The sequence below is a fragment of the Crocuta crocuta genome, unplaced genomic scaffold (assembly GCF_008692635.1).
Source record: "Crocuta crocuta isolate KB4526 unplaced genomic scaffold, BGI_CrCroc_1.0 scaffold564, whole genome shotgun sequence".
NCBI classification, from domain to species: domain Eukaryota; kingdom Metazoa; phylum Chordata; class Mammalia; order Carnivora; family Hyaenidae; genus Crocuta; species Crocuta crocuta.
The window spans coordinates 2,144,352-2,161,663 of NW_027533010.1; the positions used below are offsets into that span (position 1 = coordinate 2,144,352).

The 17,312-nt window shown below is 36.1% G+C and overlaps 1 protein-coding gene across 4 annotated transcripts in view; it reads right to left on the reverse strand.

Moving 5' to 3' along the window:
- The window catches only part of SF3B1 (splicing factor 3b subunit 1), a 37,670-nt gene that overhangs the window by 16,559 nt on the left and 3,799 nt on the right, over positions 1 to 17,312 (reverse strand). For 2 of the 4 annotated variants that reach the window (XM_077745803.1, XM_077745805.1), the window contains exons 2-7: positions 9,556 to 9,722; positions 7,949 to 8,053; positions 7,425 to 7,539; positions 5,518 to 5,597; positions 3,994 to 4,164; positions 478 to 715 (exon numbers count right to left, since the gene is read on the reverse strand). In XM_077745803.1, the coding sequence (XP_077601929.1) occupies positions 478 to 715; positions 3,994 to 4,164; positions 5,518 to 5,597; positions 7,425 to 7,539; positions 7,949 to 8,053; positions 9,556 to 9,722 (876 nt within the window). Of the gene's footprint in view, positions 1 to 477; positions 716 to 3,993; positions 4,165 to 5,517; positions 7,359 to 7,424; positions 7,540 to 7,948; positions 8,054 to 9,555; positions 9,723 to 17,312 lie in introns of those variants that run through there. The other 2 variants (XM_077745804.1, XM_077745806.1) reach the window with 2 other exon arrangements.

Genomic DNA, 17,312 nt, shown 5'->3' on the forward strand with positions numbered 1-17,312 from the left:
GGACTCTTAAATATAGAGAACATTACTGGAGAGCTTGTGGGAGGGGGTATGAGCTAAATGAGTAAAGGGGAGTTAAGGAACCTACTCCTGAAATCACTATTGCACTATATGCTAAGTAACTTGGATGTTAAGTTAAAAATTAACCAATTTTTAAAAAATGAATGTACTTAACACCAATGAATTAAAATGGTTAAAATGGTGAATTTTATGTTATGTAAATTTTATCACAATAAAAACGAAGTTATGATCTATGAACTTTTCTTTCTCCTATATTCTTTCTAAAATAAATCTTAAACCTCTTCAAGAAGGGAAAAGAGTTAGGCATATGATCTGCTTAGTCCTTTATCTGTCCCCAAAGCAGCTGATTATTTACCTGTCGACCCAGGACTAGAGATGTAAACAGATTCCTCTTATAAACATACCACTCATCAAATCAGAATTACATCCAAACACACACCCAGACTCCACTAGGAGTACCTCTTTCTGTTTTGGGGGTCTCATCCCATCTGTTTTTACGAGCACTGGAAGTTGCGCCTCCGTGGCCTGGTGTTGCATGGCCTGGGGTATCGCCACGTCCAGGAGTAGCAGCTCCTGCTGGTGTGTGGCTAGGTGTAGGATCCCATATTTTTGAGCCCGGTGTTGCTCCAGGAGTCTCACTTCCCTTTGCACGACCTGGTGTCTCATCCCATCTTAAGGAAGGGGTATGTCCAGGGGTCTTAACAAAGCAAAAAAACCTTTTATTTCATACGTAGAAACATTCACACAAAAATAACTAGAAAATTTCTATTAAAAAATAGTAAACAAATGTTTTAGTCTTCTGTATAAATGAGAATTACGTTACCCTATTTAAAAGATGCCTACTTAATAGCAAAAACATTTAAAGATAATGATGTAAGGTTTTAATTTTGAGCAGTTTTTAAAAAAGCCCTAGCTTTAAAAGAAATGTATTTTGGGTATGAGCCTTGGATATGCCATGAATAGCTCTAGAGCTTTGCGAAAATCACTAAGCTTTCTCTGTCTACATATACAATCAAAAAATTTCAGCTTTAATGATACCATCGCTACTTCCCAAACTGGGCTTAGAGACACATACCTAGGAATTCTCACTAAGAAATACTATTCTTGTGTTTGTGTTCAATTCTGTGTGTGTTTTTAATATAAGTATGTTTTGGATCACCTGGGTCATTCTAACTAGATACTGACACATGATTTCAATCTCTGAGATTTGCAATCACATTTGTAGTATAACTCTAACCGAAGCTGACAAGATTAGTGAAAAAAAGATTAGAAGTGGAGTGAAGTAATCAAACATTCCATTACAGTTTCAACAGAGACAAATGGTGGGTGATGCAGGGCATCAGACAGCCCATGGTAAGAGAAGAACCTGAACCGTGGAGACAGTATAGTATCAAACTATCAGGTGGTTCAGTGTCAGCCAAACAAAATTTGATTTAAGACTCAAGTATTCCATATAGGTTTTGAAATATACCTTTATGTATTTATTTTAAAGTTGGATGCTTTCTATCCAACACAAGAATTCTATCCAGCTTTACACCTGCAAATCTGCATAAACACCGTAACAAACTTAAGACTTGTTTTTTCTTTTAAAAAGATTTTATATATCACTCAGGGTTGAGAAATTTTCAATTAGGTGAATGAAGAACATAAATTGTTCAAAATCTCATTTTGGCAACTGCTCCTCCTGCTGAGTCAGGTAAGATGTAAACTTTTTCTTTAAATATATATTTATTTTGAAAGAGAGAAAGCATGTACACATGCATAAACAAGCTGAGAGAGAGGGAAAGGGAATCCCAAGCAGGCTCCGTGCTGTCAGCACAGAACCAGACACGGGGCACAACCTCATTAATAATGAGATCGTAACCTGAGCTGAAATCAAGAGTCTGATACTTAAGTGACTGAGCCACCCAGGCGCCCTGGAAGTAAATTCATTCTATTATCCATAATAATTCCCGCAGTCTTGGGGCACTTGGGTGGCTCAGTCGGTTGGGTGTCCAACTCTTGATTTCAGCTCAGGTCACGATCCCAGGGTCATGGAATCAAGCCTTATGTTGGGCTCTGCACTGAGCATGAAGCATGGTTAAGATTCTTTCTCTCTCTCTCTGCTCCTCCCCCTATTTGTGCTCTCCGAAATAAATAAAAAATTAAATGCCTATTAAATATCCAAATAAAAGTGTTAAGTCCAAGGAACAGAGGACATGTATGGGGTAGATTTGTAAATCTGGGAGTAGTTTCACAGAGATGGTATATGAAGACAGGAATGAGAAGAGTGCATTTAGACGGAAAAAAGGTCCAAGGACTGAGCACAAGAATACCCCAAAGGTAAAAGACGCTGAGGAAGATCTCACAAACAAGACAGGAATCAGTGAAGAAAGTTATTAGGAGAATCAAGAGAAACTCAAATTCAGAATCTAAGAAAAGGGAATCAAGTGATAGCAAAATGCCACTGACATGATACGATATATGAGATGATATGACGACATATACTAGATATGAGGATTGAAGCTTGATCTTTGGATTTTAAAAAAGTAGGTCAAATGATCTTGACGAGAGATGTTTTGGTGGAGTGGTTTCAACAAAAGACCAGATAAGCAAAGAGTGCAAGTATAGACAACTCATTGAAAGCATTTTGCAGTGAAGAGACAGAAATGGGATGGTGGCTGGAAGGGCACGTGAAGGTTAAGGGATGGTTTCCTACAGTTTTTTTTTTTTTTAAAGGAAAGCAAGTAAAATGTGTTCACTGATAATAACCTAGAGAAAAAACTGATGTTACACAAAGTCTCTGAGTATAACAGGTCATGAGAAATAGTATATAAGCAGAAATTGTTCAACCGGCATCAACAACTCACTACAGAAAGAACAGAGTAGATGAAACCAGATACAGGCATACTGGTAGATTTCACAGTGGGAACATGTTTAAGTTTTTAAACATTTTAAAACAAAGGTGCTTGGGTTGCTGAGTCAATTGAGTGTCTCACAGTTCATGACTTCGAGTCTCACATGGGGTCAAATGCTATCAGCAGAGAGCTGGTTTTGGATCCTCTTCCTCCCCCCTCTTTTTGCCCCTCCCCCACTTGTGTTCACTCTTTCTCAAAAATAAATAACATTAAAAAATTTCTGAGGATTCCCTTGGTTGAATATCTAACTTCAGCTCAGGTCATAACTCACAGCTTCTGAGTTGGAGCCGCATGTCAGGCTCTGGGCTGACAGTTCAGAGCCTGGAACCTGCTTCAGATGCTGTGTCTCCCTCCCTCTCCACCCCTTCCCTACTCTTCTCTCCTTCAAAACTAAACCTTCAAAAAATTTTTTAATTTAAAAAAAAAAAAAAAAAGGCAAAAACAACCCCCAAATAGGTTCTCTAGGAAAATAAACTAACCAAGAAAATGCAGTAGCACTGCCCATGTTGACACCTGTGGTCAGATACTTATCCACCTAGAAAATAAGATTACTGTATTGTACTTAACCTCCACAATGTAACGTACAGAAATACCTATTTTAGTATTCCAAAAGGGACATTCCTTTATTCCAGGTTATGGACTGAACTGTGTCTTCCCCTAAAAACTTATGTTGAAGCCCTAATCACCTATGTGTATATAGAGATTGGGCCTTTAGTGAGATAATTAGGTTAAATAAGGTCATAAGGTTAGCACCCTAACCTGAAAGAACCAGTGTCGTTAGAGGAGACACCAGAGGAGACACCTTGCTCTCTCCACGTGCACACAGAGAAAAGGCCATGTGAGGAAACAGCAAAAAGGCAACCTCATTGGCAAGCCAAAAAGAGAACTCCCACCAGACAACAACCCTGTTGGCACCCTGATGTTGACTTCAAGCCTCCAGAACTGTGAGAAAACAGATGACTACCGTGTAAGCCACTCAGTCTGTGTTACCTTGTTATGTCACCAAGAGACTAAAACATTCCTTGTGAGAGGGAAAAATTAAAAATAATAACAATCATAAAAAATAAAAATAAATTACCTCTGCTTGATCCCAACTTGATAGCTTTTTGGGAGTGGCACCAGGAGTCTGGTCAGCTGTTTGATCCCAACGCCGTTTTCGTTTTGAGGGAGGCTGGGACGCTGCCGCTCCATTGACAACTTTTAGTTCTCCAGCTTTAGCTTTTTCTGCTAGTTGTTGCCTAATTTCTCTCTAAAAATATTTGAATAAGCATTGAGTATCTCTAAAATATTTTCAACATATTCTAATTAGCACGGTTATTTCCACCTAACGTCATTTTCTTCTTCATTCTCTGTTCTATGCTGCTACTGGTAGTCCCATTCTTTATTTCTCCTTTTCTGTATTTCTAGTCTAATACAATGTCTTTCAGCACAACAGGTTAAGTACAGAATTTATAACACAGAGCAACTTACTTTAAATACAATTAAGTAAAATCTTCCATAGCGGAGAACCAAAATTCTTTTTTAATATGTTTGTTTATTTATTTATTGAGAGACAGAGTGAGCGAGCAAGGGAGCAAGGGAGCAGGAGAGGGGCAGAAAGAACCGATGGTGCAGAGCCTGACACAGGGCTCGAACCCATCAACTGTGAGATCATGACCTGAGGCGAAACTAAGACTTGGATGCTTAACTGAGCCATCTAGGTGCCCCCAAAATGCTTTCATTGAATGATAGTGTCTTATTTAAGTTTTATTTAAAACTCACATAAATAGCAATTAAGATCATGCAGTAAGATAGAAAAGTGCCAAAAAGTATAACTTAAAAATTCTAACTATGCAAAGGGTGCCTGGGTGGCTCAGTTAAACATCTGACTGCTGATTTCAGCTCAGGTCATGATCTCTTGGTTCATGAGATCAAGCCCTGCGTTGGGCTCTCTGCCCACAGCAAGGAGCCTACTTGGGGTTCTCTCTCTGCCCCTCTTCTGCTCACACTCATGCTCTCTCTCTCAAAATAAACATAAAAAAAACCCAACTATATGTAAATATTATATACAACGTAGTCATAACAAACGCATTTAACTTACCTATGATTTTAAAGTAAAGTTAAAATTTTACTTTTACCCACTTAATCCACATAACAAATTATATAATCGTCAATTATTAAAACAAAATGGAGCAATCACTGTAGGCCAGTAGGAATCCTTCAGAATTTACCCATATCCAAACTGAATCTTATGGGGGAATTGAAGAGGCTTTTCAAGGAATGATTTAACTATCTGACTTTGCCTTTACACATCTATTTTGGACACACACCATCAATCCTTCCTACAAATATATCCACCATATGACATGTCTCTTTGTATGTGTATATATACATACATATGTACACATACAGCCTAAAGGCCAAGGGCTAGAAAAGGATACAGAAATACGAAGAGTTTAATTTGGAAGGAGGCAGAATTTTGGGTAAGGTTTCCTTCTCAATTTGATTTTTCTTAATAGTATTAAAATATTACTTGTGTAGCAAATAAAAAAGAAACATAGAGGAGTATTAATCTGAACTTTCTTTACATTATTTCACAACCACTGAAATAAAAACCACATACCTCTTCTTTGGTTAAATGCTGTTCTCGCATTACATCCATGTAAGTCCTAGCATTCATTTTAGGATCAGGGGTCTTCCCTCCTGCAGAAAAGAACAGCAACAGGACAAGAGTACAATAAATAAAAGATAATTAGGTTCAACTGATTTATCTTCCCTGCTCTAATATTATGTTATTCCATAATCATTTAATTTATATTTTGATGGAAAACTTTAATAATTATACATCTTACTTTTTATTGAGTTTGCTGATCAATTTAACCTGTTTGAACACAAACATATCTACGGCAGTTTAAAACAAATATTTTAATGCATATAAAAACAAAATGACAGCACAGTTTAGAGTCTTCAGTAGTGATGGGTTCCTGGGTTGCTAATCCGGAATACGTACACTTTCGTGCCTTTGTCTCCATCAGCAGTTCTGACTTCAAGCAGCAGAATAGAAGCCTAGAAAATTATCTCTTTACCATTAGTAACACTTTGGAAAGATATTTATATTCAAAACATTACCTGTTGCAAGCTGTTAAAATCCTGACTACAAATAACTATAGCTAGATAAGTTCTCCATACACTGTTCTAAAATAGTTATCGTTTAGAAAATCTGACTTTTAAAAATACACCTGTAATCTGATACTGATCCCATGTTACTAAAAAGGGCTTCATTCTTTTTAAGTTTTGTTGACTCCAAAACATTTTTATTTTCTTAGAAAGTATAAATTACATCTGGAAACATATCACTTGAAATATATTACTTCTACCAGTTATGTTCCACACAGAAGAAAAGTGGTGTACAAAGAGATGTGTTAGTCTCTTGGTTAAAGTTTCAGTATTTGTTTTTCAAACTTCAAAATATCTTAATGAAGCCCAAACAGTACATAGTAAGATTCAAAGAGGCACACTGCGTTTTAGAAATGTGATAATTTGCTATACAAGTAGTATAGCATCACAATTTAGGAAAAAATAATAAAATTCTAAGACATTTCCTATGCTGAAGATCATGCCCAATTGATAGTGTCATTCTTTCTGACACTAGCTCTGATAAGACTTCCTTTGGAATACTTTTTCACCATAATCTAGAGAGGATGTGTTGAACTGCACCCTTAAGAATGCAGACAGGACTGGCATATAGCAGTACTGCTGTAGGAAAGAAATTAAGGACAGTTAGTATGGGCCTGTGAATTCTGACATACATGTTTAAATCAATTACAATTATGCAAGTAAAAAAAGAATATCCCTACCAATTCATGCAGGCTGAAAGTCTAATTTGTAAACCTGCAGCAGAATCTAAGAAACAGGCACCTAATTCTGCTTTTGAAACTCACTCACCTGAGGAAAGCTTCCATCAGGCTCACTATGCCCCTTGTGCTGACCTGCACACTAAAATTAGCAAAACAGACTCCAACTATTAAAAATATCAAAGTCTTTTTGTATACATACTTTTAACTTTAAGTATGCTTAGAGCAAAGTAGGTGCATTTACTAAACTACATTTAGAGCAATACAGGGGGAGCTCTAATGTGAGAAACAGTTTCTCAAAAGTAACAAGCCTAAAAGTCTAGGATTTGGAATGAAAACTTTCAATAGTTTGAAAGTATATTGAGCAGAAAAACACATTTGTTCAAAGTATAGAAAGCGTACCCAAAACAAAAGTAAAAGAAAAACCTTTAACCCTTTGCGTTTCTATGGCATTGGCTCATTATTTTCTTGTCCTTCTACCTGGAAAGAAAACTTGCATTATAAAGATGAAGAATATGGCATCTGTGACTTCAACCAAATCTATACAAATCTATAATAAGGGGGATTTTAAAAAAGAAAAGCAAATTCATAAGCATGCCAAAAAAAATCAAAGGGCTAAAGACAACTTAAGACAAATAAATTCCTGAAAACTTATAGAAAAGTGGGAAAGAATTACCATCTGCAAAAGGATCAAGACGCTCTGGGGATATTATCATGGTCCGCCTGTGCTTTTTGTATTCATCTTCCCGGTCAGCAATCTTTGGAGGTCGGTGCTCAGCAAACGGATCATACTGAAAAGAGGTAGGTCTCATTTAATACCCACTTTATTAAATACTGAAAAAGTATCATAAACAAGCCCAAAACATTATAAAACATGTAAAAATGTTTAATAAATGCCTATTAATAAAAATCTTATATTTTATGGATATTAACACAAAAGAATAAGACATATGGAAATTAGACAATCAACATGTCCACATTTCCATAGTTCAATTCTTCATGAAATGATTACCTTTATAAAATAAACTAAGTATTATTTCCAATTCTCCCAATTCAACTCAAGACAATACATTCTAACACCTTGCTTTCTAAAATATGTAGGCTTCCATAGGAATTGAGATATTCAGTTTTCTTTACGAATAAACTCTGATTTTAATTTTTAAAAAAGAGGGAGGAAGAACAACAAGAGAAAAGGATCACCTGTTCTGTTGATTGTGGTATATCATTAAGCAATGCCACAGGGGCATGATATCCTGGCTTCTTCTGACCAAGCAAACTTGTAGATGATGAGTAGTCATCGTCATCCTGTAATGTAATGTTCCCCAAAAATCCACAAAAAAAAAGTCAGAACTTAAAAATGAGAAAGAACGTACAGATTTAACATGGTACCGAAAGACTTACTGACAGGGGCACCTGGGTGGCTCAATCAGTTGAGTGTCTGACTCTCGGTTTCAGTTTGGGTCACAGCTTCAAGCCCTACATCTGGGTATACACTGACAGCGAGGAACATGCTTGGGGTTCTCCCTCTCTCCCTGCCCCTTCCCCTCCTCCTTTCAAGTGTGAGAAGCCACTTTCTCTCAAAGTTAAAAAAAAAAAAAAAAAAAAAGGCTTACTGACGAAGTGATGTCTAAACCTTTGTTCATCGGACTTGTAAACACTTAGATTTTCTTTCACCTCTTAAACCTATTTTAAAGAGTTTTTTTACTCCTTTAAAAGTATTAAAATACTTTCTGTGGAAATTAATTAAAATAAAGTAGGTACGGACTAGAAAAACCTGAGCATTTTATTTTCTCACAGAAAGCATAATGAAATTTGTTTCTCAGATTTGGAAACTGCAAACAACTTATTTAGAAATCTCCAGTTTCCCTGATTTTTTTTTTAATGATTTTATTTTTAAGTAATCTCTACACCCAACACGAGGCTCAAACTCACCACCCTAAGATCAAGAGCTGCATGCTCTACTTGAGCCAGCTAGGAGCCCCTCCTTGTTTTTTTAAACATGATTTAACCACACAAATAAAATGTAACTGATTTTAAATGTATTTGTTTCCCCAAGAGTATGTTTAAACAGACCAACATTATATTCTACAGAAGCCTGACTAACTTCTGGAAATTATACCTTTGGAACTTTTATTACATTTTTCTGAAAAAAAGTGCCAACTATAAAATAAAATGTGGCTTGAATTACATAAAAACAAGTTTGATAATCTATATACATAAAATATTTGCTACTAAATCACACAAAAATGACTATTTCACCAAATATGGATGTCTGGCATGGTCTGACAAAATAAGCTTTGTGGAATACATAGAAATATTTTGAGGGATGTATTTCAAAATGAAAGGTAGGTGGTCATCCTCCAGAATAAATGAAAAAGTCCATTAGCATCATTCCCTTCATATGAAGACACGAAGGGGAAAAACACACAGTATCAGGCAAGCACGTCAGAAGTTAAAAGTGGCAAGGACAGATGGCTATCTACAATAAAGTTCACTCACACTTGTTACTCTATAGAGCTCAGTAGGTCACAATAGGGATTTATTTTACAATGGTTAATGATTTGCAGGTCCTTTGCTTAGATAAACAAACTAGTTTTAACATAAAGTTTCAGAACTGATACCTTCTAGAAGTTTCTGATCTTAGAGAGGAAGGACACCTTCAATAGTTTTATCCTTCAAAAGAAAGATCCCCCAATGCCCCAAATCTTAAATGAGATTAAATGAGAAGATTAAAATAGAAAATTATTTTAGATTTCTTGCTCTACATTAAAAAAATTACTTAGACGCCTGTACAGTCGGTAACTCACATCTTCAAGTTCAGTTGCAGCAATTGATGTTACGTATCCAGCAAATCGGCTGTCACTTCCACCATAAATTTCCTGGTCATAATAACCTGTAGAATCAAGGCCCACTCCTTGAGCTTCATCAAGAGCTGCCTTCTTGCCTTGAATTTCTCGAATCTGTGCTTCAATATCTGTTAAGAAAGTTAATACAGATTTTTTTAAATTTCCCAAAGAGACTCAACACAATGCAGTTCTCTAGAAGAAATTATCAAAGTAGTCTTCTAGATACATAAACTTCAAAATAATTGCAATATATAAGGAGTTAGAACTACTCCTAGTACTGATTTTTAATACACTTAATACACCTCAACCTCAACAGACAATACTCATTTACAGAAGAGATGCTTACCATTTCATCAACTTCAAACTACTCTTACCATAAGAATGGGTTACCAAAGTTTAAGTTATTGTTGAATTCCAAACCCTTTCCCAAATGAAAAAATAATACTGTCAATGTTGTTTAGGGGCCAAGAACAATATTCAAGATCATTTAAACTCAACAATATCAGAAATGCAAACAAACAGTACCATGGAGTGTGGTTCTCAAACTAGATAGAAATGTGCAACAAAAAGTCTCTAGATTTTGTCAAAATGCAGTAAGCCTGGATTAGACCCAAGTTTCTGTATTCCTAACAAGCTCCCAGGTGATGTCCTAAACATCTAGGATTACACTCTTAAAAGTAAAATAATAAAGTGTAAAGTCTAAATTTTTTAGCCTAGAATTTAGAGCCCTACACAGTTTGGCTGCAACTACCAGGACACTAGTTTTATGATTAAGAGTCTAAGCTCTGGAGCCAAAATGTCTGCCTTCAAATAAAGGCTTTCTCTACTAATTAATAGGTTATTTCACCTCTCTGTCTCAGTTTCTTACAACTTGAAGTTTTTTTTTAAGGATTAAATGATATAATGAACATGAAGCACTTAAGCACTCCACGAATGAATGAACTCTTGCCATAGAACCCTGTGTTCTATCCAATGGTCTGACATTTAGAAGATTATACATTTGATGAAGCATCAACTCTTCTCAACTGCTTCCCAAACTTCCCACCAATGTTTAATTTTGAAATCTTTCAAGACTAAAAAAAATTAAAACATACAATAAACAGTCTTCACCTATTTTCAATAAATGCTTATGTATATGAAACACAGCAAATATGTACGTACATACGACTTTTCTACATGATGTAAAACACCAACTATTTCAGCAAGTATTTACAGATCTAAGACACTCTTCTATATAATCAAAATAGTATTAACAGGCTCAAGAAATCATCATCCTAGTAACATCCTTTCTAGATGTTCTCTTCTTTGATCCATGAACCTATCAAGAACCTGGCAAGGCACTGGGTTATAGTCTCTCTTAAATAGACTAGCCTTCCAAACTTTTTGTGGTCTTTCCTCCCAAGTATTAGGAAATTAGTTTAAATTCCAAACTAACGTAGTAATCTGAATACCTAGGTGTTTTAAGATACAAAGCTTTTCTACAGCTTCTGATTTCTTTTGTGGCCTAACAAATACATGTTTCAATTCCTGCAGGCTCATTACCTTCAACTGAATTAAAACCCTTTGACACCAGGCATTTTAAAAAAGCTCATTTACTAGTTTGCAAATACCAAAAGAAAAAGATTCAAATGATACAATGCAAATAAATGCCCAACTCCACATCCTCAGCAAAGGGAGAAAACCCTCCATTGTTCATAATGGGTATGCTTTAAAGCAGAAAATGTAATAATATGATCTAGTCCAAAGTACCGCTGGGCCATATAACAGTGGGACCAAGTCTCAGAAACTCAAAAGTAATGGAACATGGTTTACCACCGAACTTAGCAGCTCCAGTTTGAAACCACATCTCAAAATTCTTATGGTGTATCCACAGCACCACCATCTCCACAGTTACTACTTTTTCCTGCATCTCTTTCCTCAAAAACTGTTAAGGCAGCCCAGGTGGCCAGGGGCCCCCACCATGATTAATCATGAACAGAAATATTTTCATGTGAGCTGGGTGGTTTATTTTACTATTATTTTACTATTCTACTTTTTTAAAGTCTTAAATTCACATTTGCTCCCCTCACTCACCCCTGAAACTTTTTGTCCCAGAACACAGAAGAAACCTCAGTAGTTAACAAGATTGGCTAAAGGGTGAGTAGAGATTAAGCCTTCTTTTTTTTCCTTCCCAAACATTTCCATTTCTTAAATTTGTTTGAGAAAATGATTTAAAAATGTTTTTCCAAGAAAAACCACTAGATGGATGGATCAACTTTAAGTAAATAGGTTCTTTTCATGGACCACAAATGCTACTGACATCAGGATCCAGACAGGACACATAAACAGTAAATCAGGCCAGTCAAATAATCTGCATCCCCCCTCTAAAGCACCAGTGTCTACTAACAACCTACTACATTAAAGTCACCTGGGACACCTGCTAAAAAGACGGACTCCCATGCCTCGGACCATTAAGTTGGAATACCAATCTAAGAGCCCAGGTTTCTTCATCCACATATATTTTGTGAATAAATCCTATTTTATATTTCCATTTTTCTTTACTTTAGAAAACTTTTTAATTTTTAATATTTAGTTTTGAGACAGAGACAAGAGTGTGAGCGGGAAGGGGCAGAGAGAGAGGGAGATACAGAATCTGAAGTAGGCTCCCTGCTCTGAGCTGTCAGCACAGAGCCTGATTTGGGGTTCAAACTCGTGAACCATAATCATGACCTCAGCCAAAGTCAGACGCTTAACCGACTGAGCCTCCCAGGTGCCCCTACTTTAAAAAAATTTTTTTAATGTTTATTATTGAGAGACACAGACATCACATAAGTGGGGGAGGGGGAAGGAGAGAGAGACACACAGAATCTGAAGCAGGTTCCAGACCCTGAGCTGTCAGCACAGAGCCTGATGCGGGGCTCAAACTAACAAACCATGAGACTGTGACCTGAGCCAGAGTCAGACGCTTAACCAACTGAGCCACCCAGGTACCCCGTATTTCCATTTTTCTTTAAAAAAAAAAAAAAAAACAAAAAACCAAGAGCCCACGTTTCTACATCAGTAACAAACACCCCAGGAAATGTGTACATGGCCCTCGTCCTCCAGCTCCGACTCACCTTTAAAATTTTCAATTTAGGATGTTATAGTTTTTTCTAGCTCATACACAACAAAAAAGCAGGAAAGAGGTGTTGTTTCACAGAAACTACATCACACCACACATATTGGGCAGCTTACCCTCCCCCCTTCACACACACATTACACAGTACGGTTTTATTTTCCTTTGAAAGGATTCTTCCAGTCTAAGTTTACAGCAGCTAGTCGGCTATTTGGATAATACATTTATTCAGAAACTATTTTCATCTATTCAATCTTACCTAATGATTTTATGTACTTAAGGATTAGCAAGAAAAGTTTTCTAATTACAAAAGTACTCAAACTATTGAATTTTTGTTAGTACAATGTCTATGTATTTTATGACTGGATTCCTATTAAATGCAGCGACAAGATTACCTAGGGGCTAGGCAACTCTTTGTAGTTAATCAATTCTGAAGGGAGTTCATTAGTAAATTTCTACAAGTTGGATATGCAAACCAGGCACTATATCTATATCTGCTTCAAATTATGGATGAAAGTCTACATAGCTAGTAAGTTTTGTTTATGCACTGTAAACTATAGCACATTTACACAAGCATCACATTTCCACAAAATTAAGATAACAGATTCCCCAACATTCAGCTGTTATGCAAATAAATGACAGAAAACTCAGTAATTATTTAGTAAATTATGTGCCAAAATACGAAATAGAACACTCAATTTTTATAAACAAATGTATATTTATAAACATTTATAAAATGTATAATCAAGTTAATATGTGTGTGATATTTTGTTTACAAAGTAAGTAAAATCTGTGGCACAAATATAGCAAAATATTGAGAACTGGTAAATCTGAGCAATATTCATTATTTTTCCTGTACTTTTCTGTAATGTTACACTATTTAATAATTAAGAGGTAACTTTCAATCAGAAGTCATTAAACGTAATTTTGCCAAATTTTATAAACATTCTGTAGCTCTGGGAAAGACAAAACTGTCTCCAGTTTATTTTCAAAGCTGTCACACACAAAATTAGGGCTACTGGCATGCAGATATTCCTGTACTTTCTGTAATATGAATTGACTAAAGGTGAGTAAATAGATCATTTCTGACAGCAAATGCTAGGATTTATTAGCAACAATCGGGGGGGAAATGAGGAACATACCGAAAAGAATAACTAGAGGGCCAAAATGTTTCAAGACTTGAAGGAGAGAAAGAAGGAAATGTTTATGCTAATCTCTCCCTACTTCAATTATAACCAACAAGAACAAATCCTCTGTTCCTGCCTAATCCCTTTCCAATTCAGACTCCCTATAGTTGAAACATTCAGATGTGAAGATAAAGAAAAATAGATATGGTCTGGTGGTGATTGGACAAGACTAGAAGCTCCTCATGGGCACACATACAACTGCCAAGAGCTGGCACTCTAATCCATCTGAAGCGTTAAATATTCCAGTCTTCAAGATATATTTGATATATTTATCAGTATTTCTCATTACCAAGTAGTATTCCTATGCATTACAGTATTCAGGTTGGTTGCAGTCTGTAAGGACTGCAAATAAGGCTGCTATAAAACATTTACATACAGGTTTTTATGTTAACATGGGACTTATTAGGACTTGGGTAAATACCTAGTCTTATAAATATCTAGTCTGCTAGGTCTTAAAACAGTACATGTTCAATTTAAAAGAAACTTACGGGGGTGTTTGGGTGGTTCAGTCAGTTAAGCGTCCAACTCTTGGTTTTGGCTCAGATCATAATTTCACAGTCCATGAGTTCAAGCCCTTCTCTCTGCGCTGACAGCTCAGAGCTTCCTTGGGATTTCTCTTTCCCTCTCTGCCCCTCCCTGATTTGCAGGGAGGCACGTGCTCTCTCCCTCTCTCAAAAAATGAATACATATTTTAAAATTTTAATAAAAAAAATAAAAGAAACTTACAAAGTCCTTCTGGTGAATTTACTTACACAAGTTTGAGCATAGAAGAGAGCTGAACTATTCTGTATAACAGAGAAAGAATCATTTTAAGAGATGAAATGGAAGAAATTAAGAGAATAAGTAAAACGAAGAAAAGTAATTCCAGTTTAATGGTGTTAAAAAGGTTATCAGGAGGCAGATGTATCTAGTGTGGATTCCTAAATTTTCTCATTTTCCAGTTCAAAGCTTCACTTCTATTCCCCACCCAACCCTCCCCCATTTTAAGTAAAATCTATGAAGAAGTGAGAGGAGGGGCAGCATATACAGTAGTACTCTTGGTTACTGATGCTGAAAACGTAAAAATAAAGTAGAATTTCCTATCTTGAGAGCAGATTTGGAATACTAAAATTGAAGTTATGGATTGTCCTTTATATCCCGAAATGGCATAGTCTTTAAAAAAAAAAAGTCTTAGACAAGAAATCAAAGTACTAGTTAAACATTAGACTCCAGTCTGTAAGAGCCTCACTAAAGGAGGATCCCTAACGGCAAATAGTTGAGAATGAGGATTTTCTTAAGTTGATAGTCCTATTTTAAGGTACAAATATCACAGGGACTCATGCAAAACTACTTCAGGTAGAAGGGTAAGCCTGTTAGAAAAACAGTGAGAGTACATTCATTGCCATTAGAATTAGAGAGAGGGGCACCTGATTTTACAAATCCTTTGTTAGATTTCCTTGCCATGGCTAGTCCAACCTAACCCTGAAGTATGATTTCAGAACTGTGTTCACTGCTAAATCCAATAATTTTCTTGGTGCCTCCCTTGCTTCTGGGCCTCCAGACATCTTAACTGCAGTGGTAGTGATGAGAGAGTCTAAGAGGCAGTCATGGCTGTTTTCACTGCCCTCTTCCCCTTTCCCTGCAGACCATGGGAAATTACAAAGCAAGAGTGCTGCAACAAATAAATTCTAAGGAAAAAAGAAAGATATGGAGGAACGTAAAGATGTAAGACTAATCCCTGTATGGGATTTTATTTGGAACTTAAAACTGCAAAAAAAAAAAAAATATATATATATATGGCAATCAACAAAATTGAATATTGACTAGATATTTTGTTATATTAATTTTACGTGCAAAAACCATATGTTTTTTTGAAAAGTCTTTACATTTTAAGGGTGCCTGGGTGGCTCAGTCAATTGAGCATCAGACTTTTGGTTTTGGCTCAGGTCATTATCTCACTGTTCAAGGTATGGAGCCCCCTCCCTACAAGTTGGGCTCTATACTGACAGCTCTCAGGCCCACACACTCATTTGCTCGCTCGCTCTCAAAATAAATAAGCATTAAAAATAAAGTCCTTAAAATTTTTTTTAGTCTATTTTGAAAATGAGACTGCATGTGCAAGCGAGGGAGGGGCAGAGAATGGGAGAAGAGAATATCTCTGAGCTGTCAGTGCAAAGCTGAAGGAGGGGGTCATGATCCCATGAACCAAACCGTGGTATCATGACCTGAGCTGAAATCAAGAATCAGATGCTCAACCAACTGACCCACCCAGGCGCCCCCAAAGTCCTTACATTTTATAGATACACATTGAAAAATGTATGGATAAAATAATACGTCTGGGATTTGCCTCAAAATAATGGGAAGGGTGGTAGGCCTAGAATACAGATTAAACAAAAGTGGGCCCATGTTTATAACTGCTGAAGCTACGTGATGGGTGCAACATGCAGGTTCGTTTCACTGTTCTATTTTTGTGTATGTTTGCAGTTTTCAATAAAAAGTAAAAAAAAAAAATTAAGCACGTTTTTCTGAAGTTTCTCCCTTTTTCCTCGTTTTTGGTTCTTCCTTCTTCCAGCCCCTTGAAACCAAAGCCTCTGACCCCAAGAAACAAAAATTAAAGCTCTCTCTTCTTTGAAATGGAACCCTCTGCTAGATGTAAACAGATTTTTTAAGCTTTTTTACGTAATATCTTCAATCTTAAAAGTCCCAACTCTTCTCAATCTTTGTCATTCTTCTTCTTTTCTAACTTTACTTTGCTGATAATAATGTAAAATCTTAACAAATGTTAAGATATAGACCTACTTTTCAAAACTAAATTTGTTCTAATGATCTACAGAAAATGTCATTATTCAATTGAAACTCTCCTCTTTTTTAAAGGCAGGGATTTCTGATCTTAAGCATGCTTTCAACTATCAAAGAACAAATCCTTCCCTAGAAGACAGACATTAATTAACTATGTATATTAATGAATAAATTTGTGAGCTAGCTCACTTGGTTTAAGTCACTTAATGATTTCCATTTTTCATTTTCTTAAAAATCACCATACTACTTTTATAATCAGAAAACATGTGATGTTATAATTAACAAACATTTTTGACATAAATATGTCAAATGTTTTATCTGGGAGTTGACTGTAACTATTGTTCAAGGAGTACTGCAGAACTAGGGGTCTTTTCAAAGAGGGTCGACATGTTACCTACTATTTATAATCTAAACTAAGCCCTAATTAACTAACGTACTTTTTATAATCTCAACTAAGACCTAAATATCAAACTCTGAGATAAACCACCACTGGTCACATCTGATACAACAATCTGTTTAATTGCTCCCCACCAACTCTGTCTCTCTACTGGTTTCCCCTTCTATGCCTTTTTTCCATGCCCCAGATATTGTTAAATCCAGCATGGAGCACTTTCTACTGCTTGAAGTGTCTTTTTTTCAAATGGTTATTTATTTACCTG